The sequence below is a fragment of the Astatotilapia calliptera genome, chromosome 23 (genome assembly GCF_900246225.1).
Source record: "Astatotilapia calliptera chromosome 23, fAstCal1.2, whole genome shotgun sequence".
In the NCBI taxonomy this organism is placed as follows: domain Eukaryota; kingdom Metazoa; phylum Chordata; class Actinopteri; order Cichliformes; family Cichlidae; genus Astatotilapia; species Astatotilapia calliptera.
In genome coordinates, this window is record NC_039323.1 from 8,629,576 (window position 1) to 8,656,924 (window position 27,349).

At 40.2% G+C, this 27,349-nt stretch overlaps 2 protein-coding genes across 2 annotated transcripts in view; both read right to left on the minus strand.

Moving 5' to 3' along the window:
- sh3rf1 (SH3 domain containing ring finger 1) overlaps positions 1 to 22,342 on the minus strand; it is a 48,749-nt gene extending 26,407 nt beyond the window's left edge. The window contains exons 1-2 of the mRNA XM_026157752.1: positions 22,018 to 22,342; positions 19,505 to 20,010 (exon numbers count right to left, since the gene is read on the minus strand). Of these exons, the coding sequence (XP_026013537.1) occupies positions 19,505 to 19,885 (381 nt within the window). The 5' untranslated portion in view covers positions 19,886 to 20,010; positions 22,018 to 22,342. The remainder of the gene's footprint in view (positions 1 to 19,504; positions 20,011 to 22,017) is intronic.
- Positions 22,343 to 23,991: 1,649 nt separating this feature from the next.
- Positions 23,992 to 26,539, minus strand: LOC113016324 (zinc finger BED domain-containing protein 1-like). Its single transcript, XM_026159067.1, has 2 exons — positions 24,813 to 26,539; positions 23,992 to 24,617 (listed from the first exon to the last, which is right to left on the minus strand). The coding sequence occupies exons 1-2, from the start codon at positions 26,220 to 26,222 to the stop codon at positions 24,144 to 24,146; spliced, it is 1,884 nt and encodes a 627-aa protein (XP_026014852.1). The 5' UTR covers positions 26,223 to 26,539; the 3' UTR covers positions 23,992 to 24,143.
- Positions 26,540 to 27,349: the final 810 nt, after the last annotated feature.

Genomic DNA, 27,349 nt, shown 5'->3' on the forward strand with positions numbered 1-27,349 from the left:
TCCATGGACTGTGCGTTTTAAAGGTTTCTTCCAAATATTAAATGCTTATTGGTGGCACCAGTGGGTCTGTTTTCATCCTAAAAAAAAATCTTGCATTTACAGCTCTTCTGAAATTGCCAAGATCAGCTGACTGCTATCAAAGTAACTTACACTTACACTACAGATTAAGTTAATGGCACACACATTGCTTTTCACACTCCAAGCTAGAAAAAGTACCTGACTTTAGTAACCTGTAGAGCCTCCCTGAGCAAAGAGCTCCATTAGATGTGTCCTGTAGCTTCTTATGGTTAACAGCGATCATTCCTCAGATGCAGTTGTTTCAGTTTAATATTTCTGATATCCTGATGAACAGCTCTCTTTACGTCATGTGGCATAATTATTTTAATCCAGGTCAGGACTCTGACCTGGCCATTCAAAAATATTAATTTCTTCTTTTTCAACAACTAGTCGCTGATTTACTCAGGTGCTTTGAGTCCATGTCTTGTTATGTGCTCTTTCAACCACTCCTAATCTTCCGATCACAGACAGCTGTCCTGACATTATCCTGTCAAATGTGTTACATAAATTCAATTTAATTGTTCTCTTGGTAACAAAAAGACAATCATGCACCGATGTAAGAAAGTCACTCGAAATCTTGATGCTCCCTCTACCTGGTGTGAGAAGGGAACATTGTCACAGAGGAGTTGTTAAATAACCTGGTAATCTTTTGCAAACACGAAATGTACTCCAATGTTTTATACTCAATGTTCAATACTTTCTTCATGGTATCCTTACATTAATACTACTTCCATTCAAATCTTTCTTATACTAGACACAAGTTGCAGAGACTCCTGCAGGTGTCTTGCTGTTATTCATGAGTTCTTTTTCAATTCTTGCAGGATGGCACATTTTGTTCTATGTGAGATCTTTTTAGAACGCCCACTATAAATGAGAGTCTTGAAATTCTTCCATCTGTAGTCAATTTGTCTCCTTGTGTATGGATGAATTGATGCGTATCCATGCTCAGCTTTCTGCGTCTCTAAAACACTTCATTTAAGCTCCGTTGAAGGTTGTCATTTAGGCATGGTTCACACCAAGCACTTGCTTTCAAGCTTTATTGAAGTTATTTGTCCGTAACTTCAATTTGTATGTCTTTATTTATAAAGAGGGACATGTCTACAAACCTAAATCTGCACTGATGCACAATGACACACCTATCAGAACCATTGCGACACCGATTGCCACATCTGGTGTATATATGAGCCTGACCGATTCACATTTTTCTCTAACAACTATAACTGCTATACCCGACATGATGCAAATGATTTTTCAGATAATACAACACTGACAATTTAAGTTTATTCCATCTTCTGACATTTTTTTTTTACATGTCTAATCACAAAGAGTGTATCAAGTTTGCCACAGGCCCCATCTTATCTTAATGACCTTGTAGTACCATATCACCCTATTAGAGCACTTCGCTCTCACACTGCAGGCCTACTTGTTGTTCCTAGAGTATTTAAAAGTAGAATGGGAGGCAGAGCCTTCAGTTTTCAGGCCCTCTTCTGTGGAACCAGCTTCCAGTTTGGATTCGGGAGACAGACACTATCTCTACTTTTAAGATTAGGCTTAAAATCGGAAGGTCGGCGGTTCGAATCCACTTAACGGCTACCCTGAGGTACCCCTGAGCAAGGTACCGTCCCTACACACTGCTCCCCGGGCGCCTGCTTAGTGGGCTGCCCACTGCTTCACTGAGTGAATGGGTCAAATGCAGAGAAAAACAAGTAATTTCCCCATGGGGATCAATAAAGTATCCATTATTATTATTATTATTATTATTATTATTATTATTATTATTATTATTATTAAAACTTCCCTTTTTGCTAAAGCGTATAGTTAGGGCTGGACCAGGTGGCCCTGAATCCTCCCTTAGTTATGCTGCAATAGACGTAGCCTGCATTGAGTTTTTCCTTTCCAGTCACCTTTCTCACTCACAATGTGTTAATAGACCTCTCTGCATTGAATCGTACCTGCTATTGATCTCTGTCTTTCTTCCACAGCATGTCTTTATCCTGTCTTCCTTCTCTCACCCCAACCGATCGCAGTAATTAGCCACGCCCCTCCCTGAGCCTGGGTCTGCCAGAGGTGTCTTCCTGTTAAAAGGGAGTTTTTTCCTTCCCACTGTCGCCAAAGTGCTTGCTCATAGGGGTCAAATGATTGTTGGGTTTTTCTCTGTATCTATTATTGTACGATCTACTGTACAATATAAAAAAAAAAAAATTGGAACCTGAGAGGTTAGATGACTACACCGAAGCTACCCGTCGAGATACATCCACTAATTATGATAGTCTAAATTTCTGTGTGTCTCCTCGTAAATCGTTTCTTAAATTTAAAACAGAAACACAGGCTTATGAATAGCATGCCATTACCCTCCAGCAGTGCTAGGTCTTTAGCTTTACTTATGGGAATAGTCCCAATCTGTGCCACTGGTAATGCTAATTACCAGTGGCACAAATTAGTTTCTTTTTTTTTTTTATATAATACTCAATTACATAATATTGAAATGTAGAAAATTCACTTGGCAGGTCAACCTCTAAAATAAAATGAAGACTGGGAAGTAACAAGCAGGACATGCCAAAGTTTTACTTTCTGACATTAGAATAATGGCGTCACACAGGGACCTTGAGATGAGTTCTTGTCACACCAGAGCCTCATGACAGAGCTTACTCATCTGGAGTTGTTGTCTCACTCTCACTCTGAGACAAAAGGAAAACTTCCATTCTCGAGTTTCTATGGAAACGCCACACAGGAGGACTTTTTTTTAAAGCTATTTATGGGTCTCTTGACAGTGCAGTGAATCTTATGAAAGAGAGTCATTCAAACTCCAGACAGTATCCTACTCTGGGAGAGAGCGAAGATGGGGGCCCAGCATAGTGGCAAAGTAATGGAAGTAACCACCTTAAAGAAATACTTTGAGAGTTTTGGGAAAATGCAGTTTGTTTTCTTGCCAAGGTTTAGATGAAAAGATCAATGTCACCCTCATGTCTTGGCTCATCGTACAAGACTACAGCCATTGGCCGGTTCTCATTGCTTTGCATAGAGACAGAACACAGGAAAAATGCTCATCTAAGTAATAAGTCCTAGCTTTATAGTGGGTGTTTAAAAAAGAAAAAAGAAAAAAAAAGCTTAGGCTGGAAACTTCAACTAGCCTAGAAAAATAGTCTGTTTCCTTCCCACCCCCTTTAAAGCTCATGTTTTTGAACTGCACCAAAGAGTCAATTTTTCACCTTCTTTTTCAGAGTAACTACAGTACTCAGCATTGCAGAAAGTGCGACACTCAACAAGATTATCACCCTTTGTGGGAGTAAAGTTTAGGTAGCTGCTCTGTAATTTTGAAAAATTGTAACATTTGTGACTAAATGAGATAAACTGTATGTACTAATTACACTGGATTAGCCAGAAACAATTGTTCATATCTGGCTAAAAACTGTGCCAGAATCAACATGCCGAAATCAGAATTCATAAAGTTCAAGTGGTGTTTAGCACTGGTGTGGCAGAAATCCTATATCTAAATGGCTGAATTTTGTATAGAAGGAAACGAGCAATAATCCATTCAAGCTTTCCAACAACTACAACAACTCACTGAGCTTGTTTGTTTCCCTCGCTACATACCAAATTGCTTCCCACACATTTGTCTACAGGCAAGAAAACACTCGGCAGTCTGGAGGCCAGATGGAGGCCTGGATCACATGTGAGAAGAACAGGAAGTTTTCAGAAGCCCTTGAAACTCTCCTCCTGTTCCTCCTCATGTTCTTCTCTGTTCCTAGGTCAGCAAAAGCGTCTGTGGGTTTTTCTGAAATTTATTTACAGACACAATGTCTTTCATCCCACTACATGCAAATTACTAAACACATCTATGGAGTAACCACTCGCTGACCCCAAACAAAATACCGTTTACTGCCAGTTCCTGGCCCTCCTGTGTACATTTAGGGTTGGTGGGAATCTGGACACTAGAATATAATATTTTTTAGAGTTGAGGTACAAACTCCATAAGGATACCATGTGCAGCTCTAGGAACTATATCTCTGTATAAAGGTGGTGTAATCACAGTGAGGTTGTAAAAACATTCAAAAAGATGTTTCTGGCCCAAGTACACTTTGTAAGCTACAGATTAGTCATCAGAGAGAAAGCATTTCTGAAGTAAAGGGGTACGGATTTATAGTACGGTATATACACACACAATGCACATCTGCCACACATACGGTTTTCATGAAGCTCTTACGCATGTGGGTAAAAGTGCTGGCTTTAAACAAAACAACTTGCACATGAACTGGCATGTCTCTCTGTGCAGCCTTTTGCATATGGGCTGATTTCTTTACCTGGCTGGCCTCATATGAGGGGTAGAGCCTGGTTCTGGGTGGCCCTGGGATCACCCAGTCTGCTTGTCTGATTTGAAACTGAAAGATCAGAACTCTTTAAGTCTGTGCCAGTTCATACACTGTGCTTAACACTGGCTCTCACAGGAACCCACTCAAATTTCAGAGCAGACAGAGTGAGGAAGCAAAATGTAAGCTAAAAAGAAACAGAGCGAGATCAAAGACTGAAAAGAAAATGAGGCAAAGAGAGGAAGAAACGCTTGCCCTCCTGAACCTATAATATAGCTTTGTGGCACAGACACACTGCCATTTGGTCAGCAGGCTAATTTAGCAACGCAAAAACAACTGGGGCAAGAAATCACTGGGGCACACAACTGACGTGCCAAAAACAATAATCTGATAATGATTAGAACTGCTCAATGCAGCATTTTTCATGTTTTAAACACCTTTTAATTGCCAGCAGACTCCAACTTAAAAACTAAAGACTTTCTGAACCTCTGCTGCCTATAACAGTCTTGCCTCTGTTTGAAGAACTTGGGCTGGACTTTCTATGCACTCCTGTGTCCTCTGCTGCTGCTATTTTCAGGTCCCAGCCTGAACAGTGAGCAATACTAACTAACATTAACTCTAAAATTGAGTCCACTAATCATAAACATCAAAAAATAACCGTCTTTCTAAGTAAAGACAAGCATGTTTGTACACAACGCAAAGCCTGCAGACATTACAATACCAATATGAACAGAGTCATAGGTACTCCTGTAGGTCTTCATCTGGCTTGTGGGATCAACTAAAACCCTTAAATGTCATTCTTCTGGGGAATGTTTTCTAAAAATGTCTTTTTAAAATTACTTCCCCAGCCAAGTTTATGAACTAGACATCATCAGATGATCCAGTGTAGCTAAAATACAGATTAAAGCTTGCAGGCAGAGCGTCACTTCCTCGCCCACTAACATTACCTCAAGTAATTTTTATAAATGTAAAGGGTATTTTTATGCCTTTACTGGATATTTGAGCAGTCAAGATAGACAGGAAAGTGGGGAGAAAGAGAGGAGGACAGGATGCCGCAAGGAGCTGCAGGTTGGACTCAAACCTGCTTCGCTGCACTCTGGCCATGTGGAATATGGTCACCTGCTCGCCTACTGAGCTAAACTGGCACCCCAGCATGCCCGTTCTGACTCTACCAAATGCAAAAAATTTATAAAATAGAGAAAAAGGTTCTATTCAATATGAAACTAAACTAATAATCGGGCCCATAAAGTTGTAAGGAACGTGTTTACTGAGGTCAAAAAGGAAACTGAGGGACTTGTTTACTTCTATACATAGGAAAGATTTTTGTAACCACATATTTCACCCCCTGTTGGCCATTAAGAAAAATGCAGCTTTAAGACATTTCACTACTTAAACTATAAAGATAAGTCAATCTTCTATACCAACTATGGTCTCATGTAAGTCTACTTTGTATACCTGAGAGCCAGTATAATAACAACAGTATGTATGATGGTCTCCCAGTCACTGTAGTGTTTTGTTAGCATAAACAAACCAACTGCAGTTTGTTTCACGGCCGCAGGTGTTTTTAATTACAATGGTTTACTGGAAGTCGTGTATAGCTCTTTACAGTCTTGTAGACCAGATCAAGCTGTCTGTCAAACAGTAACTAAATTTATGCACGTTAGGAAAGTCCACGTAAGTTAATTACAGTATTACACAACCTCTGATTACACTGTAAAACTATTTAAACATTTTTGTACTGAAACGGATTACAAGTCGTCTCCTGTAGACGCAATGATAACATTTTCTGAGAAAGCAACTCATTAATCAGCACATTAACTAGATTAAAATGAATCAACTCAATCATTAGTGAGATTTTGAGCTCACAGGCTTCTTTTGTCACGTATAATAATAATTAATAACCTGGATTAGCACAGAGGAAGTCAACTTGTATCCAAGATACAACGGGATTAGTTCGCAAATGTCACAGTATCTGTGTATTGAGTACTAGTCAATATGAGCTGAATACTAAGCATTTCCTCACATTACTCTCCACTGTGTTGGTGAAAGCATGCAGTGTCTGTAGCCTTTTGTTCTCTCAGTCATTCAGGGTGAGCCACCTGCTCTGCTCTGCTTCAGCTGACTTTAATTTACTCAGGGTGTTGCAAGGCAAAGGGAAATTTGACAAGAAGCTGGGCGACTACCTTTTCTACTATAACCACTACTATCTTGTGTTCCAGTAATCTTTGTTTAATGTGTGCATGTTTCTCATATAACTGCTTATCTTTCAATTGCTCTGTTGTATGTCAGAGCAGTGGTCAACTGAAGAACATTTGCTTGCACTGGCTGATATTTGTACGCCTCTACAGTGGACAAACAAAGCCAGGATATTGACACAGTACTGGAAAAAGGCCAAGGCACAAACACTGCATCTGTTCTCTGAGTCAAGGAGCAGCACAGCAGTGACCATTTTTTGCTTTCTTAGCAAAGTGTGTGAGTGTATTTGGCCAGTCCACCCTAATTCAGTGCAGATGTAACGTGTAACTGCTAGCCTTCCTTCATGTGTCTGGCATCCCAAACTAACCAAAGAGCAAATCTGGGAAAAACTGTATATAGCTCAGCGTCCTCATTAGCATAAGCTGAAAGTGTAGTCCTGTGTATTCTACAACCCAGTTTACCTGCATGAGAAACCCATTTCTGAATTTTAGATTTCTCCTCTTCTTCTTATCTGTGGACAATCCCTTAGCTCTTATTAAAGTCCAGTCTCTGTTAACTGGTTAGCCCTTCCTGTGTTTCCCTGCCAGGAGGTTGACCGGGAGCTGCTGTGGTGATCCTCAAGGTATTTCATACAGAATTTTATATCTCTGCTCTCCGGGGAGTCTCTCCTGGACTCAAACTCAACTAACAGTGACTACAGTTGCTTTATGCACTTCAAGATGATAGAGTTGGGGTTCATCCATGGAATAAAGAACTAACTATAGAGGCAGCAGATTTTGGCGCACCCATTTCATCCCCTACTGCAACAAATCAGTTCAAGTGTGTGGGAAACAGTATTGCTTGACAAGGTCATTGCACTCTTTATTTAATAAGCTTGTGTCAGTCCTGAAGCTGTAGACCTCTGCTTTAATAAAGTACAAACTTAGTTTTAGTGATCAGCCACAACATTAAAACCACAGACAGGTAAAGACTGTAACACCGATTACCTCATTACAATGAAAGTTTGCTTCTGGAAACTCTGAGTCCCAACATTTTAAAAGGCACTGCAGATGAAGCAGACCCCCTTCAAGCAATGGCACGCCCTTAAAGCAGCAGGACAAAAATAGTCACAATGGACTCAGTTTTCCAGCCCCAGATTCACTGCCAGACACCACCAGACCCCGAACATGTATTGCATAGTGTATCGAAGCAGTTTTGACAGCACAAAGCAGAGCTGCATAATTGCAGGCAAGTGACGATAAATACTTATCTTCATTTTAAATATATAATAAAATAAGCATTAACAAGAAATCTCTTTTATAAGCATGTTGCTGACATTTCCTGCCCACATTTGCCATTAAGGGCAGACACATGGGCAGAGCTCATTAGACATTTGACGAGATTCACATTTCAAAAATCCCAGGTTGCTTTGGTGAATCATCTCACAGCAAGACAGATGCTGGCTCTTCTGAAACTAATCAGGATGTCCAGATTCATAGCTAATTGGCCTCTCGACATCATCAGCGTGAATTTCAGAGCCTCTCAGAAAGGAGAACAGAAAAGCAGACTGCCCGGCTCAAACTCGCACCAACATTTCAACATAACCGTCACATGTCTGTTTGTGTACTGCCTGCACACCTGTGTTTTTGTGGGTGTGTACCGTATAATGGGCCCTCATGGATCTAAATTCAGTCTGTGACTCATTAAAACAAACATTGCTCAGGTTGTGTCAGACCAGTCATAGAGTACTGTGTGTGTGTGTGTGTGTGTGTGTGTGTGTGTGTGTGTGTGTGTGTGTGTGTGTGTGTGTGTGTGTGTGTGTGTGTGTGTGTGGGGTTGGGCTCAATGTACATTTGTCTCCAATCAGAAGAGTTATGATGGGGTACAAGTTGAAAGCAATTCTCAAGTCAGTGCTTGTGGTGGGATGTGAGTGCAGAAAGCATATAATGGATGAGTCTTGGTCAGATCTCTCTTCTATTCAAGTCCCCTTCAATAATTAATCATGTGTTGTCAGCAAGTGAGACCTCACACACGTGGAGTTACTGAAAACACAGCCATCCAGTAGCCTAGTTTTGAATATTATGACGAACTTTCTTGCAAAATAAGTCATATAAGACTCCTTTTTAATCATCTGAACCAGAAAAGAGACGCAAGAGCTCAAAGAATGTATTCAATAAACAAATGATTAACCACAATGAGTTTTTTTAACCATCATCTTTCCTGGTTTAAGTCACTGAAAGCTTTTTCTTTTTACATTACAGCAAAGATCTATAGAAGCTAGTCTTGTCAGGTGGTTAGTAATTCCACGACATGGTTATTTCATCTAACACGACCAAACTTCTAACGAATAAATATAAAGCCATAACTTAAATATTTTTAATTATATGACACATAAAAGTTACATTTATAGTCAAATAAGTAAAAATAAGGAAATGAGGATTGTAAGTAAACCCCCTCCACAGCTTTTACTACTACTAAACATGGGCACTGTTGCACAACAGTAAGCTGGATTTCACTTTTTCTGATTTAAGAAAAGAGCATCAACTATTACATTACCTAATATATCTTATTAGCCTGCTGCTCCTAATAACCATTATATTAAATGCATTTTTTTTCACAAAAAACAACATTTTCCTTAATTTGTATTAAACCGACATCTGTCCACTTTTGTGCATCACTTACGGTAAGCTAAATTATTCATTCCTGTATGTAAACAAGCTTAAAGAAGATTGAATTCACCCTGGCTGATGCATTTACACACTCACTACTTTCTCTTCATGCTGGAAATGTAAAAATAACCTCCCTCATTTTCTCAGTCTTCATCTTCTCTTCCCGTTTGCAGAGGTGCACACAAACAGTTATCTTTCGTTTGTGCCCAAACAAAGCCAGAGTTATGGAAAGTGGCAAGTGCTACATGAATTATGTGTAGCAAGAGACATAATAAGCAAAGAGCTTTAGTGGAACAATGAAATTGCCCAAATCCATCCTAAAAGGAGGTGGAACAATGATGCGGTGGTTAGCACTGTTGCTTGGGTTCCTTCAAATGCAGCTGCCGGATGGGGATGTGTGGAGTTTGTGCCTGTGCTTGTCAAGGATCTCTCTGGGTAGCCTGGCTTCCTCCTTAAGTGGTTAGGTTAGGTTCATTGCTGATTCTGAATTGGTTGTAGCTGTGAACATTAGTGCAAAAATGCTGATAGACTGACCACCTATGAGAGCTGGGATAGGCTCCAGTTCCCTCCCCCGTGAGTTGGATGAGCAGTTGGCAACACTGATAGACGGCCAGGTGTTCCTAGTCGAAACCCTGTTTTTCCCTACAATTTTACTATGATAAAATATGCCCGGTGAACTTCTACTGAAGTTCAGCTTCTACTGAAGTTCAACCACACCATGACTGGCTTGGATCTTTCTCAGTTTGGCTATAGACTGGCTCTTTGTGGAAAGGTAGGCAAACACTATTGTTCCACAAAACAGATTGATATTCTTGAAACGTTGTCTTTTATGATATGTGGTTCGGGCTGTTTGTCAAATCCAACAAATCTGAAAACACCACCTGAGCCACTTATCACATTTTCATAGATTTTATGACTATTCAATTAGCTGTCACTGAAAATGTGTTAGATGCAGATCGTTTGTTAAATTGAAAAGGCATTTTCTTAAATCAAGATTTTATGCCCAGAGCTCTTAAAGTGATTAGCATGCAATTTGATTTTTCAAGACGTACACAATCCTGCAGTTCACTTTCCCTCAACATTTTAGTTTTACTTTGTGATCCAAATAACTTGTGACAAACTCAACTATAATCTTGTGCTTCGGGGAGTAGACTGTACTTTCCAAGCCTCTTCCGATTGCGATTACTGTTCACACTGCAAGTAAATGTGTTATGGCATCCAGTGGTGAAAAAGATGTGGCTGGACAGTTACATTTATCATTAACACTTCATCATCTGGATACCCAGTCCCTTCTCACTGCTGAGACGTCTCTCAGGGACAAATGCAGATTAACTGCACCGCTGGGCCTTGAAGAATAAACAGGAAACATTTCAGCACATACAAGAACACCAACATGGAAAATCAAGACCAGAAATCCTAAGCAGACATTTCAAATATTTGATGTACTTTTTCCCCCCACTTGGGAAATAAGCAAGGTGAGTCAGAGGCTTCTGCAGCTGCTTAAAAGGTGGGTTAAGAGCAAGCAATAGCCCCAGGGTCAGAGGTCAAACAACTGAAAATGAAACTGAGCGAATCATGATTCTGCCTGAGGGATGGGAACTGAACACTTAACATGCCAGCAGTCAAACGGTCCATGGATGACCAATCCTGGCCCACCAAACACAACACAGGGTGAGAGGTGAAACTGTTATGTTAAGGTCAGCCAGGTATTAGAGGTGCCTCGGGAATACTTTGTGGTTAGGGGGGACTCCTGCCCTCAAACAGCTGACAAAACATCAAAAGGATAAATTATGCTGAACACAACTGTAAAACAATTTAGTGTTACTTCATCACGCACAAGACAGACTAGATGACATTTTTATTTTGCTGACATAACCTGAATTATTGTGTGACAAGCACAACTGAGAGGATTGTAAAACAAAAAGCTGACAAGTGGTTGGTCCCCAAAACATTTTTCTAAGAGCCTTTACCCAGGCGGCCACTCGACCACACACATACTCACACACAACACAGGATCTAAAGAAAGGCTTTTGTTAGCTTCCACAGGTGTGACTGGGACTGAGGTAAAGAAGGTCGTGGATGCTTGTCTTAGTATCGTCATGCTGACAGACATGCCAGGAGATGTGACAGACAAAAAAAACCAGAAAAAAAGACGACCACTGGCAACTGTGGCATTTTATGTTTGGAGGACCACCCAGAATCTAGTGTTAAAACAACATAAAAGAAAAACATCAACACACACTATTTACAAAACCTACACAATGAAATTAACCCTGTGAGGTCTGATGCTTCTTTTATCGCACTAATCTAAGAACTAAAAATGTAACTACATGTCACAGCAAAGCAGACCTCTGACTCTGATTGGTCTGTTTTTGAGCAATTTTAAGTGTAAACACATTATTGACTTGTCGAAGGACACTGATGGACATGCTGTTTTTCCTCATTTTTTGGTTGTGACACTATATAGACTCTGGGTCCTTCCTGTGATTTAATAAACGTGACTTCTTCAAAATGTGTTTGCTTCAAGTGCAACATGAACAGCTTAGTTTTACTTACACGGGCGCACACACAGCAGGGATTCAACGCATTAAGGCTTAAGGCATTGGTACCCTGACCTCATGCTATAAGGAAAAAAAACTTCTTCTGTATTTTGAAAATTGTTTTTGTAATTCTTGATAATCTTGGGGGTGATGTGTGTTTTAACATAAGATTTACCACAACATGGCTGTGCGGTCTAGTCTGTAAGTGCTACGTAAGGCTTTGATCAATTGTTTTTTTCCATGTAATAGAAAAATAAATTTGCTATTAAATTTGTTAAATCTGCACTTTTTTCTTCATTTGGTTTTTTTCCCTCTTTGAAGTGAACTCACTGTCACCTCATTTTCATTATCAAGGTTATTATAAAGCAAGCATTCAAGCAATCAATACACAGTCAGTGACATAAAAGTCTTTTTGAAGGTTTTTTGCTTAGCTGAGATTGCCACAGTCGCTCTGAACCAAATCTCTATCAAGGTTTTTTTTTCTGCATAGAAAAGATTCTGATCACCCCACTATTTAAAAAGGTGATCCAGAGCCAGAGGTGGGAAATCAGCAGCACTCAAGTAAATGAAGACCCAGTAAATAAAGTTGGCCAAAGGAAAATATTTAACAAAGCATAAAAGACGTTTCCACCTATCAAATTATCAAAATTGTTAAATAAGGCCAGAGTCTCATTATCTTTACTGTAAGATCCCTTAAAGATGCACTGTGATTCAAGAAAAACCCTGCCTTTGCAAATGGAAGCCAGCACAGGCGATATCCTCCACACACCACAAATCAAAAACTATTTAAATCTTTTTCAACATATGTATTTTGTTTTTCTTCAAAATTCAGGGTTTGGGTAGTTCAGGCAATCAGATCTCATAAGATGAAATGTAATAAGGAATTTATAAAGGTAGCCCAAAGAAAATGATGGACACATCTCCTGCATGTGGCATAAACCTGACAGTGCCTTGGAACAAAATATTACCACTTAAATAAAGTCTGCCTGGAGGCTTTCAGGTGCAGAAGCACATCACTGCATGCCTGATTATCAACAGAACTACACACCTTAGTTACTGTGAAAGACACAGACTTGTAACCACAATCACCACATAAACCTTAAAGAGGTGATGTCTCACAACGCAAACACGCAGACGATGCACATAAAATGCATGTTGATGCTTTAAGATGTACTGAAAAGGGTAAATGTGAGCTGGCAAGTAGGACGAGACCCAACAAGCCCAATGTTTAGAGGAGAAACAGTGACCTACAAGTGCTCATGACATTCCTCAGAGACACACCGACACAAAACATCCCCGCCTGTCTGGGAAAATACTCGGAACAAAAGTCTCTTCCTCTAAGCGTCTCGACTAAAAATCTTGATGGACTAAAAACCACAAAAGGCAGACGTACACCTTCGTCTCATTGTTGTCTCGGAAGCGGTAAAACCCTACAATGAAGATGCTTCAGATGCACCTTAATCTCACTTGATTCCGTCTTTTTTGCTTCTCCCTGCGTATTACGCAACCCCACGCATTCTTATTCACTGCATTTGTTCCAAAACATAGGTAGGAATCTGAAAATTGCCAAAAATGATGATTACGGTTATTATTATGAGCATGTTTGCCTATGACATCAGTAATGTGATAAACTGGCAAGCTGCCCAGGTTCCCGTCTTTATGTAGAAGGCATGATAGGATAGCCTTCATTCCTCTGTGAGACTGTAGATTAGTGTATTTACTATCCATCTACTACTAGGATTTAAAATTACAAACTGGCACTAAAATTTTTACTTTGAGGAGGATGCATTCTGCTCATTTACAGTTCCATCTTTATATTTGTGGACTTTACTAGACTAGCTTTGCAGTCTAAACACAAGAAAAACAGATATTTTTTGACATTTCTTACAAGGTATCTGTGAAATATTTTTCGCCAAAGAACCCTCCCCCCAGCAACTGTGGCATTTTATGTTTGACGGACCACCCAAAACCTAGTGTTAAAACAACATAAAAGAAACACATTAACACACTTCTTACAAAACCTACACAATGAAACTAACCCTCTGAGACCAGTGTTAAATCTAAGAACATAGAAATGGAACTACATGTCGCAGCAAAGCAGACCTCCATGACAGCGATCCGTCTGTTTGACAGCAATATTAAGTGTTAACGAACAAGGATGTCTAGAGCTGGTTAGAAGGTTTAGCTTAGTGGTACAATTTAATGCCACAGTGGATTCATGTAGCGCTACATGCTATAACACTAACTGCTGAATATGTGGTGGTACAGACATGAAATTGGAGCCTCATATGTGCAATTATGTAAAAAGGAGGTGAGGAGGACAGACAGAGACAGCAGGGAGTATATTTTCCCCTTCCAGCAACAAGACACAGTAACATGTAGGGAATCCCAGTGGACAACCCTCAGCTGAGCAAGAGCAACAGTGTTAGTTCCTAAAACTTTACTGGTTATGACTACTCAGTATTGAAACCACAATTTTCAAACGCAAAAAACTTGACTTTTGAAATTCGAGCATCTGTTAAACTTGTAATTTTGTTTCTCATGAGGCTTCTTGAACTGAAAGTTTTGAGAAAATATATAATACAAGAACTGGTCCTTTTACCATAGTTATCTGGAGCCGTTTTTCTATATGGTAAAGTTAACAGGAACAGTAGGTTTATAAAGGTTAACGAAATACATTAGCTGAAGGGTTGTAGCTTTTGTATGTTAAACAATGTCCATAGCCTTCTTGGGTCTTTCAATACGTCATAAAAACTATAATAAACTGAACACTGAGAGCAAGCTGAATCCTGAACAAACACGAAGCTCATGTTTAATATGAGCATCCATCTTTGTAGCAGTGCAAAAGTCAAAAAAAGGACAAGTATAAAAACTATAAAAAATATGAAGTGCATTAGATGAGTATTAAAAGATACACAGTGGAAACCAGAGATGAAGACACGCTGATTACTTCACTAGATAGCAACTGTTTGTTTCCTAGGAATGAAAGTCAGCAGTCAAAAGTAATTCAATTCAATTTATATAACGCCAAATCCCAAAGTCCTAACAGAGCACTTTACATAGGAAGGTCAAGACCTTAAAACATCATAAACAGACCCAAAAATTCCCTTTGAGAAAGCACTTTGAGACAGGGAGTAAAAGAACGGGGAGCAGAGCCGACTCAGTGTCTAATAAACTCTAATCTCATTAGTCCTTTAACAGGCTTCAGCACAGATTTAGACAGTGAGGAGGGAGGAGGAGGTACATGGAAGAAATATAGCAAAAAAGAAAATAAAACTCAGCTGGTGTTAGTGGCTCATAAGAGAAAATTACAGGTGGCTCTAAAATCCCGGCATGCACTGTCCAGAAGGTTGCAACTACTTGCAGACCTGCGTGGGAAATATAGAGGAGGCGAGAGAAAAGTGTGAGCGTGTTGAGAGAGCTGGAATGAACAGACCAAAGCCCTCTTGAAAAATTCCCAGTGGAAAGCAGTAAGTATGTGTTTGCAGTATGTGGGCAGCGTGAGGGTGTAATGAAGGGGTTCAGCCGCGCAGGCAGAGGTCAGCCAGCCGGCCAAGAGGAAAGGCCTCAACAACTATATGATGTCATCAAAGACCGCCAGCGTGACTCATCGACCTCAGACGAGGGAGGTGCACAGGAATTTTAATGACATCTCTCTACATAAGGAACCCATAAACAGCATTCTTTTTCTCTGAAGAAATAAATCCACTACAAAAGAGACAGAACACGCCACAACTTTATTACAAAAATAACTGAGGAACAAAAACGCTTTCCAATGTCCTGTGGGTACCTAGATATTAGACAACTTCCTTCAATCAGCTGAAAATAATACTAAATTAGAAGGCTGCGCTTTGCTTCCTGTGTGTTTAGAATTAATCCTTGAGGACAATGTGAGATAATGCCAGGAAGAAAAGGCTATCAAACACACCAGGCCTATAAAAAGAAAAAGGCAGCCCTCATTACCAAAGAAGAGACAACGACCTAATTACATCCCAAAAAGGTCAGGAAAGTATATTGTTTCACTTCACATCAGCTAATCACATAATGACACGCACACACTCATAAAGAAAAACACTCAAATCCTTCATAGCGTACAAAAGATACAAGCATCATTTGTATGTATTTTCCTCCTAAATGTAGCCTCCAAACTGTAGTTAATGCAGAGTGGAGAATTGAATTAAAAATTAACTCTGACAGTTTTATGACAAAGGCAGAAATTATCATGAAAGACAGTCTATTTTTATACTCTCAGTGCAGGCTCAACTCTCCAGAGAGAGACAATGATAGCTGAAGATATTCACTAAAAACTCTCTCCGATTCTTCCCCTCTCTCCTTCCTTTGCTCTGACCCAACTGCTATGACACCTGAACCCTGACCTTTGACTTCCAGACAGATCCAATAGCTTTACTCGCTCTCATGCATAAAACAAAAAACAAAAACATAGGAGTTATTTGTTCTCAATCCGCATGAACAAAATACTATGTTATACGAGTCAACGAGCGAGAAAGGCAGACAAAACACTCATGTAACGGAGCACCACGGAGGTGAGTCATCAACCTGACTGCGAGGGCCCAGACAACCACAGAGCTACATTCAAGACGAGCCTTTTCAATCCTCTCATCAAAGAAATGCCAGGCTGCTGTGTCAAACAACTGCTGCAACCCCGGAGATGATAAGAGGAGGGGCAGAAAGCCGAAACATTTGTCCCATTTGGTCCTAACGCCTTCACTTAACACTCATCAGTTTCTGTTACTGGTGGCCTTTCCGTTCATGCGCGCGTGTGTACACACACACACACACACACACACTCTCTACATGTGTCGGTCAGTCACTAGGATCAGACGCGACCCGAAACAAAACCCTGTTGTGCATCTGTCAGGCAGTCCCCAATCAGAGCCATTCTCTGGCCATATAAGAATTGGAGGTGGAGCTCTCCCTCAACAGAGGAATGGCACAAGAGCCGCATCAAGCCTTGAAAGATCTCTCTCCCCCCCCCAAAAAAAAAATTAAAAAAAATCCAGGGGAACAAAAAAAGAAAAAAAAGAAAAGAAAAAAAAGAAGTGGGACTGAGGGTGTCACCCGGGGGCAGTGAGGCAGCTCAGTCCCCAAGGAGCACCGGCCAGAGATCAGTGAGAGCTTTGATCTCTGGCTTTTATGTTGTGAAAATGTTACACCTGCACTGCCATGTCTTTTCTTGTTCTCTGTTATCAGCACAGAGCCTTAGGAGAGCAGACTTGAGAGAGGTCATTAGTCAATAGTATGACACTGTGAAAAATCTATAGAAGTGCTCAGAAAATAGAAAACCGTATTCATAGATGACATGGGCAGCATACCCTCAAAGGGGAATCAGTGTATTAGTTTCGAATGACCATCTCTCGCTCTCCCCCTTTTTTTTGTAACAAACAGGCTTTTCAGCACTGAGGGGAAATTCCAAAAAGCACAAACAGCTTTGAAATGAGCACAAAAGCTCTGAAGTGATACTTTGGCAAATGAGGCGGGTCCCCCAGCAGCAATTTACAGCAAGGCCTCTGATCTTCATACCTGCATGGCTCGGCAGCTACATTATCAGAGCTTTGACATTCCAGTGATTCTACACAAGACCCTGACATCTTTTCATCTACCCAATCCTCCCTTCGTGGAGACCAGAGCTGTTCAAAGAAAGGCCCACGGGTCTGTCATGGGTGTATTTAGAAGGGTGTATGTAGAATCTAAAGAGAATTTGTTAATTAAAACATATTTTAAAACACACATCACATGTCATTTTATAGTAAATAGGCCTGGGCAGCTTGGAGAAAAGCATAAATAGCATAAATCACAACACATTATGAAGAAAAATTGCATTTTTTTAATTTCCCGCTGGATTCTACGAGTGCTAGTGTGAAGGAAAGGGCTGCACAACCATGTTAAGGAGGTACAGTTATGCTGTTTTACGTTAATTGATAAATAAATACCATGTGCCCACTGTGACAGTGAATAGGGATGTGCTGATCTGATATTGCATATCAGTGACAACACACCAGATCTGTTTTTTATGACACTTTGAGTCAGCAGAAGCAGAGGCATTACAGCGTGCAGGAAGTTTACAACAAAGGATAAAAAGGTTGGAAGTATATTCCAGTATATATTCTTACACCGACAGACTTTCTGTCAGCTCTTTCTCGCTCTCTATAGGTTTAGTGTAACTCTTGCTGGGAAGCTTTTGCTGAACTTACAATGACATAATACACTGTTGTCAACGCTGTCATTTAATTTCACCTGTCTTTTGACAGCTCTGCTCCACAGATGATGTGTGTTTGTGTGTGAGGAGCAGCAAGGATGACCACTTAGACTGAGAGGGAGTAAAGCAGAAACTAGCACAACTATGAATGACAGCAGTATGAAGCAGCTTAATGACTATTAACACCAACCTTAAATGTGACCAGTGAAAATAAATTAAATCAATAACGTGACCATATTTATAAAAAAATTATTTATCTTGGTCCTGTTCTCATTTATCATTTTACTAATCAACACCAATACTTTTACAAGGTTATTACAAAGTAACGTGTAAGTCAAGCTAATGCTCCCCTACAGGGAGCTGATTAGCTGATTAAATTAACACAGGTATCTGATCATTACCTGATGCAGATACCTCAGCATTGTATCGGAACTGAAATGAGTTAAATGTGCACTTGCTTTAAAATAAACAGTCTGTAGTCATCAAATGTAGTTTAAGAAGGTGGTGGTCAAAGTCTGCTCAACTGTAGGCAGAACGTTTTGCTGACTGGTGAATGACATCGAGGACTTCACAACAGCAACCAGACTGCACCGCCAAAATGAGGGTGAGGGGATTGTCTGAGAGTAAACTGATTGCACTGCTGTCTGGGGCAGTCAAATAAATAAAATTTATTTTAAAATATACTTGGATAGCCATCCATAGACCTGGGCAGCCCACCCAAATAAAGTCTATGAGCAAGTTTCCTCGTCATAGATAATCCTAGTCCTAGACTAAAAGGAAAAATTCAATGAAGATCCCCATAGAGTAAAGAATTTAGTCTAGGATTAGGTATAATCCATGTCTGGGAATCTGCATGTCAAACACTGAATATGGCATGACACAACAGCACATGCCATCTTAGGTTGAACAGCTTATTTTGCCCTTAAAGATTAAACCATCATCAAACTCGTGTTTTCTTAGGCTTAGAGATTGAGAAACAAATGTTGTGTGTTGTTTTCACTCTTTCACCGTCATCTGTGTCTCATCAGTGGTATCTAAATAAAACTACTGAAACACAGACTCCAAGTCTTTCACAATTTTCTTTCTGCTCTAAATACACTTTACAAGTCCCCTCAGTGTTGCAGATAAAACAACCACCCTGTAGATCCACCCTGAATTTCACAAGCAACACTGCAGCAGGGATCGCAAGAGGAAGGCTGTCTGTGGCATATGACAATGTCAGCAACTAAGAAAGGCCTGCGAGCTCTTCTTACGGGAGTAAGTCCATCTACTGCTGGCATAGAGTGCAGGATCATTTGGTGGCTTAACTATTAACTGCTCTCAATCACTGCCTTCAGTAATGTTGGGCTGCTAGTCAACTGGCTGGCTTTGGGGTCACCATGATAACCGTTAATCCGCAGCAAGGATTAGAGAGCTAGTAATGCAACATGCTGTTTTTAATCCACACAGATTTTCTCTGTTTTGTTTCAGCTTGACCATAACAATGGGAAACACAGATGTGTACTCACTGAGCCATGCTCAGGTAGTTAATATACTAACCCGGACGAGGGTGCTCTTAGCCTGAGCTCGCTGGGGTTGTGCTCCCGGGGTGCCCTGGTCCCGAGATCCACTTCCATGTGCCCTGGCCATGGCTCCAGATGTACCATTTGTGCAGACTGCCGCCCCAGGACCAACCCTCCGTGGCCTCTGCTTGATTCCATCCAAGAGCCGCACAAGTAGGATGTTGCTGGGAAGTTCATCCACGGCACAATCCACCAACGTCCGGCACTCTGGGCAGCGCAACTCCCCGCGTGAGCCAAGGATACCTTGGAGGCAACGCCGGCAGAAGGTGTGCTGACAAGGAAGAACCTTTGCCGAGGCATCTAGCCGCTCGAGACAAACGGGGCACTCGAGCAAATCCAACAACACGGACTCGTCCATTCTCTGTGTGTTCTGCCTCTAATTCAGCAGAAAAACATGATGCTGATAAGGTTTTTGTTTGGAAGCACATCAAGTACTGTCACGTCACTCCCATGCCTCGGCTATTGCCATGGCACCTGCATCAGCTGTAAAAAAAACAAAACAATAATAATAAAAAAAGAAAAAAGAAAAAGGTCAAGACATTCATATTTATCAACTGTATACACAAGAAATAGGTCATGGCATACATATTTAACAGACATCGCAGATGGCTGTAACAACTCTAACAATTACGAGATAATGACTTAAATTTTAACACAAACATCCACAAAGTTTGTCACGTAGTTCTCAGTGAATATTGATTCAAAGTACTTTTTACTGGGAATGCAAACTCCTACTATGAACTGAACTGTGGTTTTGGAAACTCCTTACATGCTTACATATGGCTGAAGCTGTATTGTGTTGCTTCATAATTTGAGCATCAAGCCATGACGAACCAAAACCAGTTCCAAAAAAGTCCAGTCCACTGGTATTGCATTCATCCAAGCTAATCACTTCTGTCAGCTGCACACTGCAGAGCAGTGAAGTCAAACTCAGGGCAGCAGAGCTTCTGCACACCTGAGAATTTCAAGTCCTTTTTCTACTTTCTATAAACAATGTGTTCAGATTTGGAAAAGATAAAGCAGCTGGAAATTTGTGTAAGCTTACTTTGTTTCTGCACACAGAAAACTGATCATGGATCAATAAGGATCAATAGGAAGAATGGATAACAGCACTGATTCCAATAAAATGCCATTCATCTTACAGGACTGGTCTCCAGCAGCTCATGTCTCTTATATTGAGAATTATATCACGTCCATAACAGCGTTCTTAGTAAAGCCAAAGAGGACAACTGTATCAAATTCCCGTTTCTTCTGATAAGAACCTTAGTGTCTCTAATAGCAACTGCAAATCAAACGACCTATTTTAAAGGCTATTTATACGCAATGCAAGTTTACCAAGGTTACTGCATGTAAGGATGAAGATGTCTCCATTTAGAGCATACTAAACACTTCTGTTTACTGCACACTTGAAGGCAAAGTATCGAAAAACAAGCCTACGGAGACTTCAAATGGTTTATAATGAGATTATTACGGAGGAGACCTCGATTTTTTCAGAGCAACAGAAATGTTTGTGGCTCCAGGAGTCAATACTTTTAAAGCAGTTTTAAGAAACCTCATGCATAAATTTATCGGCGAGCTTAGTGCCTCTGAAAATGAAATCATGGTGGGCTTATAAAGTCTAAGATTTAGTACCAATCCAAGGCATGGAGACACTGCTGCATGTGTCTTTCTATAAGAGATCTACACCCTACTTTTTTTAAAATGGGGTTTCTTCGTTTTGTTTTATATCCGCACTGTAATGCAGAATGAATTGCCGCACTAAAACCTAACATGCATAAGAGAATTGTTGCTAAATCTCGCAAAAACATTAAAAGGAAAAAAGAACAGTTTTAAGGTCTATCATTAGATTACCTAGCGGGGGACAGGAGGCCAAGTTAATCTCATTTACTCGACAGCGGATAATTACACCTGGCAACTGTGATCTTGGATCATCGGACCCTTTAAACTGACTGTACGGTTAACACCGCCGAGCCAGACACAAAAAAGAAACCTGCAGCAGCGGTGAAGCACTGAAGTGCAGTGATTTGTGTTTAAAGAACGGAGTCATGCAGGAGGATTCACACGACTAAGTAAACCTGGTTAAAAAAACAAAAACAAATCCTAATAACACAACAAACTAATTATTAATCCTCTTTTTTTTTCTTTTTTTAAAATGACAAAATCTTACGCTTATACCGCAACATTGTAACAAAAAACGAAAACATTACATAACGACGCTAAACAGTAACTGATTATTCTTATGCTACTTTCTTTTGAGGTGGATTATTCTCGAACTGAACTACAAGAAAGCAAATTAAACTAAGTTTGTTAGCAAGTATCGCTTCACAACAAGGAGGCTGCTTTAACGTCGTCCCCCTTTAAAAAATACCCAACAAACAGTTAAGTTTTCGCACTTGGAAAATAAAGAGTTTTAACAGCTTTAAGACACAAACAAATATATTTATACACTCCTAAGTACTTCAACTACTATTATTATGTAATTCAGCTTACCTCTTCCAGAACAGGACTCCTCCTCTTGTTGCTCTGTATCTCCCGTAATTTTTTTTTTTTTTGCCTCCTTGCTAGTTAGCAAGCCTTCTCAGATATCTACAAACCACTTCTCTGTGAGTATCCAGCAGGAAAATGCTGCCGTTTTTACCCAGACAGGTTTTGTTTAGAGGCGCACACCGCGCAGGAATCGCAGACCTCTATCAGATAGTGGAGTAAAACCTGACATGAGAAACACAATACAAGAGAGACAACGGAACTCCAGCCTCACCGAGCGCCATGCTGATACTTCTGCTCTGCGGGACTGCTGCTAGAACAAGCCGAGAGGGGGAGGGAGTGAAGTGGCCTTCCGGTGCTGTCGGAAATGGGAACATTATGGAGGCTCAATGCACAATAAAAGTAGATGGAAGTAGGAAAATACACATCTTAAAGGTGATATAGCTGATATATAACTGGGAAAAAGTATTCACATTAAGGTGACCAGATTCCAACAAAATTTAAAGCCAGGGGCTTTTGCAGGATTTCTTTTTCCACTGAAGGGACCAATAACATGGCAGGGGCGGTGATAATTCTAAAAACTGCCAGGGCAAAAATTCCCAGGGGGCCCCTTCATCCAGCCTTTACTGCCATTACTTTATAAATATTCTAAAAAACAAAAAAACAAAAAAACAAAACAAAAAAAACCAGTTTGTGAATGTAACTCTCTGTTACGGCACAGCTGGTTAGATAAGATTTAGGCAGCATTTAGGTGCTAGATTTCTCCACTCTCTCTTTTTCTTCTTTGTTTTTCACTTTCAAAACAATAACTTCTTTTCATTTTCACTTAGTGACTGTCATTGCTTTCATAAGGTTTGTTTAAACAGAATTGTTATTGCCACTTACAGTGGGAGTAAGGGAACTCAGGTGTGCCCCCTCAGGGAGGTTAGGAATCTCAGACTATCACTGCAACCTTTCACTACTGGCCTGGTGCCCAAAACAACAAGCAAGCCTTGCATTGCTTGGTTGCCTTTTAGCACATCCTGAGTTATCCTCCTTCATGAAACTTAAACTTACAAAATTTACTACATTAATTTAATGTTTTATTTAATGTTTTTATGGAACAGAGTACACCACTGTGTGAGAGAGGAAATTTGACTCTTACCAAAAATACCTTGAGTTAGAGTAGAAAAGTACGGTGGCCCCTAGAGACAAAGCATGTATAAACTCCAAAACACTTACAAATTCCAAATAGCATGCACAAACTCCTCAACACGTACAAAATCCAAAACACATGCAAACTCCAAAACACGTACAAACTCCAAAACACATACAAAATCCAAGACACGTGCAAACACCGAGACAGGTACAAAATCCAAAACAGGTACAAAATACAAAACACACGCAAAATACAAAACACGTGCAAACACCAAGACAGGTACAAAATCCAAAACACATGCAAAATCCAAAACACGTGCAAAATACAAAACAGTAGGGGTGTGTATTGGCAAGAATCTGGCGATACAATATGTATCATAATACAGGGTAGACGATACGATATATTGCAATACTAAAAGCCAGACGATATTTGTGTTTAGTAGGACTAAATTTAATTAGGAAAACTCAAGTAAACAGTCCAAACTGTTTAATGCTTGACATGAAACATCTGAAACAAAAACACTCTAAGTTCAAAATGAATGGAGAAATTAACATCTGCCTTATTAGAAGTCATGTCAAATAAACAAACAAAAACTACTTTACTGAAATATCAAGTATTTTTTAACATGAAAAAAGTAAACATGTAACACTGAAGTCTTTCTAAGTACTATGATTGTAAAATACTTATCCAAAAACTGCTCTATGGAGCATCAAAACAAAGCACTTTTTATGTGACCTTAACATAAACAAATATAAATCAAAAATGAAATTGCTTGAAGAATCCATCCAAGTAAACATTAACAAAAAATGTAAAGTGCTATTACAATTAAATGTTAATAAAATAAAGTACAGCTCTGCAGTGTCCATCAATGGAACACTTTTAGTACAACCTGAAAAAAGGAATTTACTCATCTAAATAAGTGCTTATGAGACTCAACCAAAATGTCAAACATTCTCATATCAGAGATTTTACATGTGTAGTGTTTTCTCAGTGTTTATTTTTCAATTTCCAGATTTTTGTGCAGGAATACAAGCTGATCGACATGGTCAGCTCTCAGGACACTTCTCTGTGCATTTACTATGTCTCCTGCAGAGGAGAAAACTCTCTCTGCAGAGACACTTGTTCCAGGAATGCATAGGAAACTCCTTGCTACTTTGGATAGCTGAGGGTATTCCTGTTCATGGTCCTTCCACCAACTGAGAGGATTTCCTGTGAGAGGCAAAGGGGTCTCATCTCTATACCTCTTGATCTCAGCTGCAGCAACATCATGTTCTGATTTTGGTGCAGTATTGTCACTAGTAGAGGCAAACGTAGCTCCGAGCAAGTCCACCAATGCACATGAGGTCCTCTGTCTTTTTAGGGGTGGCCGAGGGATGGAGTCAAAGTTGTCTTTGATATGTTGGTGATGAGCCTCCTCTGTGGCATTCTCTTCCTCCACCTGTTTGTCAGTCTCCTCATTCTTTTGCTGCTGAAAAACATTAAATTCAAATAGTATTAATGTCAGAAAGTCAAAATTCAAATCCAAGATTCACCCTGTTTTTCACTAATATTTGATGACAAATGTCATCAATATGCTTTTTTTTTTTTTTTTTTGCTTTTTACTTTATTCACTTGCTTATAACTTCAGTTGAATTTTTCCAAATAAACTAATTTATTTACTTACATTTTCTTCCTTCTTTATCACAGTCACCACAGTGTCCAACATTCTGGAATAGGTCTCACTGGTCTCTGCTTCAGACAGGAAGGGCAGGTCCTTAAACCGAGGATCAACAGTTGATGCCATCCATAGTGTCTCCCTCTCATTTACATATCTCTTTCCCAGATCTTCTGCTATGGCAGTCTTAATGTCCCTTACTGTCGGTGTATCATCAACACTTTCTTGTGCACCCATCACAAGCTTGGCACTCTCCTCTGACATCACCAGGGTGGCGTCCTTCATAGGCTTGAGTGCCCTGACAACTTCTTCTGCACATGTGATGTCAGACTCACTTAATGTGAAAATTTCTTTTTCACTCTTCCTAACTTCTGCAGAAAGCAGAGCTGCACAGATGGCTGGTTGCTGTTCTAAAAATCGTTCTATCATATCATAGGAGCTGTTCCATCTTGTAATTATGTCCGTGATCAATCTGTGAGCTGGTAGCTGAAGGAGGCACTGTTTCTGCTTCAACTGGTTGCTGGCTGTGGTGCTGCGCCTGAAAAAGGCTGTTACACGTCGGATCCTCCCGAGAAGTCGCACCACGGATTGTATTTTCAGTGCTTTCTGTGAGGCGAGATTCAGACTGTGTGCAAAACATTGTATGTGCGTCATGCCTGCAAGTCTAGCCGCGAGAACCATGTTTGGTGCATTATCGGTAACAACAACAAGGTCCTTTGCGTTCAATCCCCATTCAGCCACAGCGTCAGTTAGTAACGCTGCAATGTGCTCACCTGTGTGACTGTCATGCATGGCTCGGGTTTGTAGTACATGAGACTGAAGGTTCCACTGGTCTGTTATGTGATGTGCTGTAACAGTTACGTACGATTCAGTGGCTCTCGAAGTCCAAGCGTCGCATGTCAGAGCAACTGTCTCAGCCGAGTTGAGAGAGTCCAGCACTGTCGCTTTGACTTCTTGGTACAACTTTGGCAGAGCGATGTCCGTGATGTGTTGTCGAGAAGGAACGGTGTAACGGGGCTCCAGCGTTTTAATCATATTACGAAATCCTTTATTCTCCACAACACTCAGGGGGCGCATGTCTTTGCAAATAAAAACAAGTACTGACTGCGTTATTTTTGTTGCACGAGTTGAAGTTGCTGGTAGTTTCGAAAAGTTAACTTCTTCAATTGTCCGTTGAGAGGAATCACCTCGTTTTGTTTTAAAATTAGCATTTGACGCTACGTCGCTATGGTGTCTAGACACGTGTGTTCGTAAATTTGTTGTGTTACCGGAATATTTGACTCTGGCGGTGCAGATTTTACAGACTGCATAGCTCTTGTCATAGTCTTTACTGCCTTCTTTTGTCCTAAATCCAAAATAAGTCCACACATCAGCTTTGAAAGCTGCGGGGGCCGGCTGTATCCTCTCCTCTTCAGTCATCAGTTAGCTAGCATCACACACGTCCACTGACTGTTCTACTTCGTTCTTTTGGCAAACTAGACGCTTCTACAGTTATGGCGAGACCTCGTTTTTACGTCATAGTAAAGGCGGTGAAAACTGCAAACCAGTGGCCGGAGTTTGAATTCCAACATACAAAAGAAATAAACAGTAAATGCATGTCATTTTTCAATTAAAAAAATCGAAAACAGTGATTTTAAATATCGATTCAGTATCATTGCGCGAAATATCGCGATATTTCGTTGTATCGATATTTTCTTACATCCCTACAAAACAGGTACATACGGTGGCCCCTAGAGACAAAACACGTACAAACTCCAAAACACTTGCAAAATCCAAAACACTTACAAACTCCAAAACACATGCAAGCTCCAAAACACTTACAAAATCCAAAACACATGCAAAATCCAAAACACGTACAAAATACAAAACACATGCAAAATCCAAAACACGTACAAAATACAAAACACGTGCAAACTCCAAAACACGTGCAAACTCCAAAGCACTTACAAAATACAAAACACGTGCAAACTCCAAAACACGTACAAAATACAAAACACATGCAAAATCCAAAACACGTACAAAATCCAAAACACGTGCAAACTCCAAAACACGTACAAAATCCAAAACACGTGCAAAATACAAAACACGTACAAAATCCAAAACACGTGCAAAATCCAAAACACGTGCAAAATCCAAAACGTGCAAAAACCAAAACGCGTGCAAAATACAAAACACGTGCAAAATCCAAAATACATACAAAATCCAAAACACATGCAAAATCCAAAACACGTACAAACTCCAAAACACATACAAAATCCAAAACACGTACAAACTCCAAAACACATGCAAAATCCAAAACACGTACAAAATACAAAACACGTGCAAAATACAAAACACGTACAAAATACAAAACACGTGCAAACCCCAAAACACGCGCAAACTCCAAAACACATGCAAATTACAAAACACAACGGAAGTGCTCCAGGACGCTAGGGGCAGTGTTGAGCTTTTGTTACCTAGTAACTACACAAGCCAGGAAGTACCAATGACCGGATTTGGGGTCTGCAGCCTTAAAGGCCGCATTTTAAGGCCGATTATGTCACAGC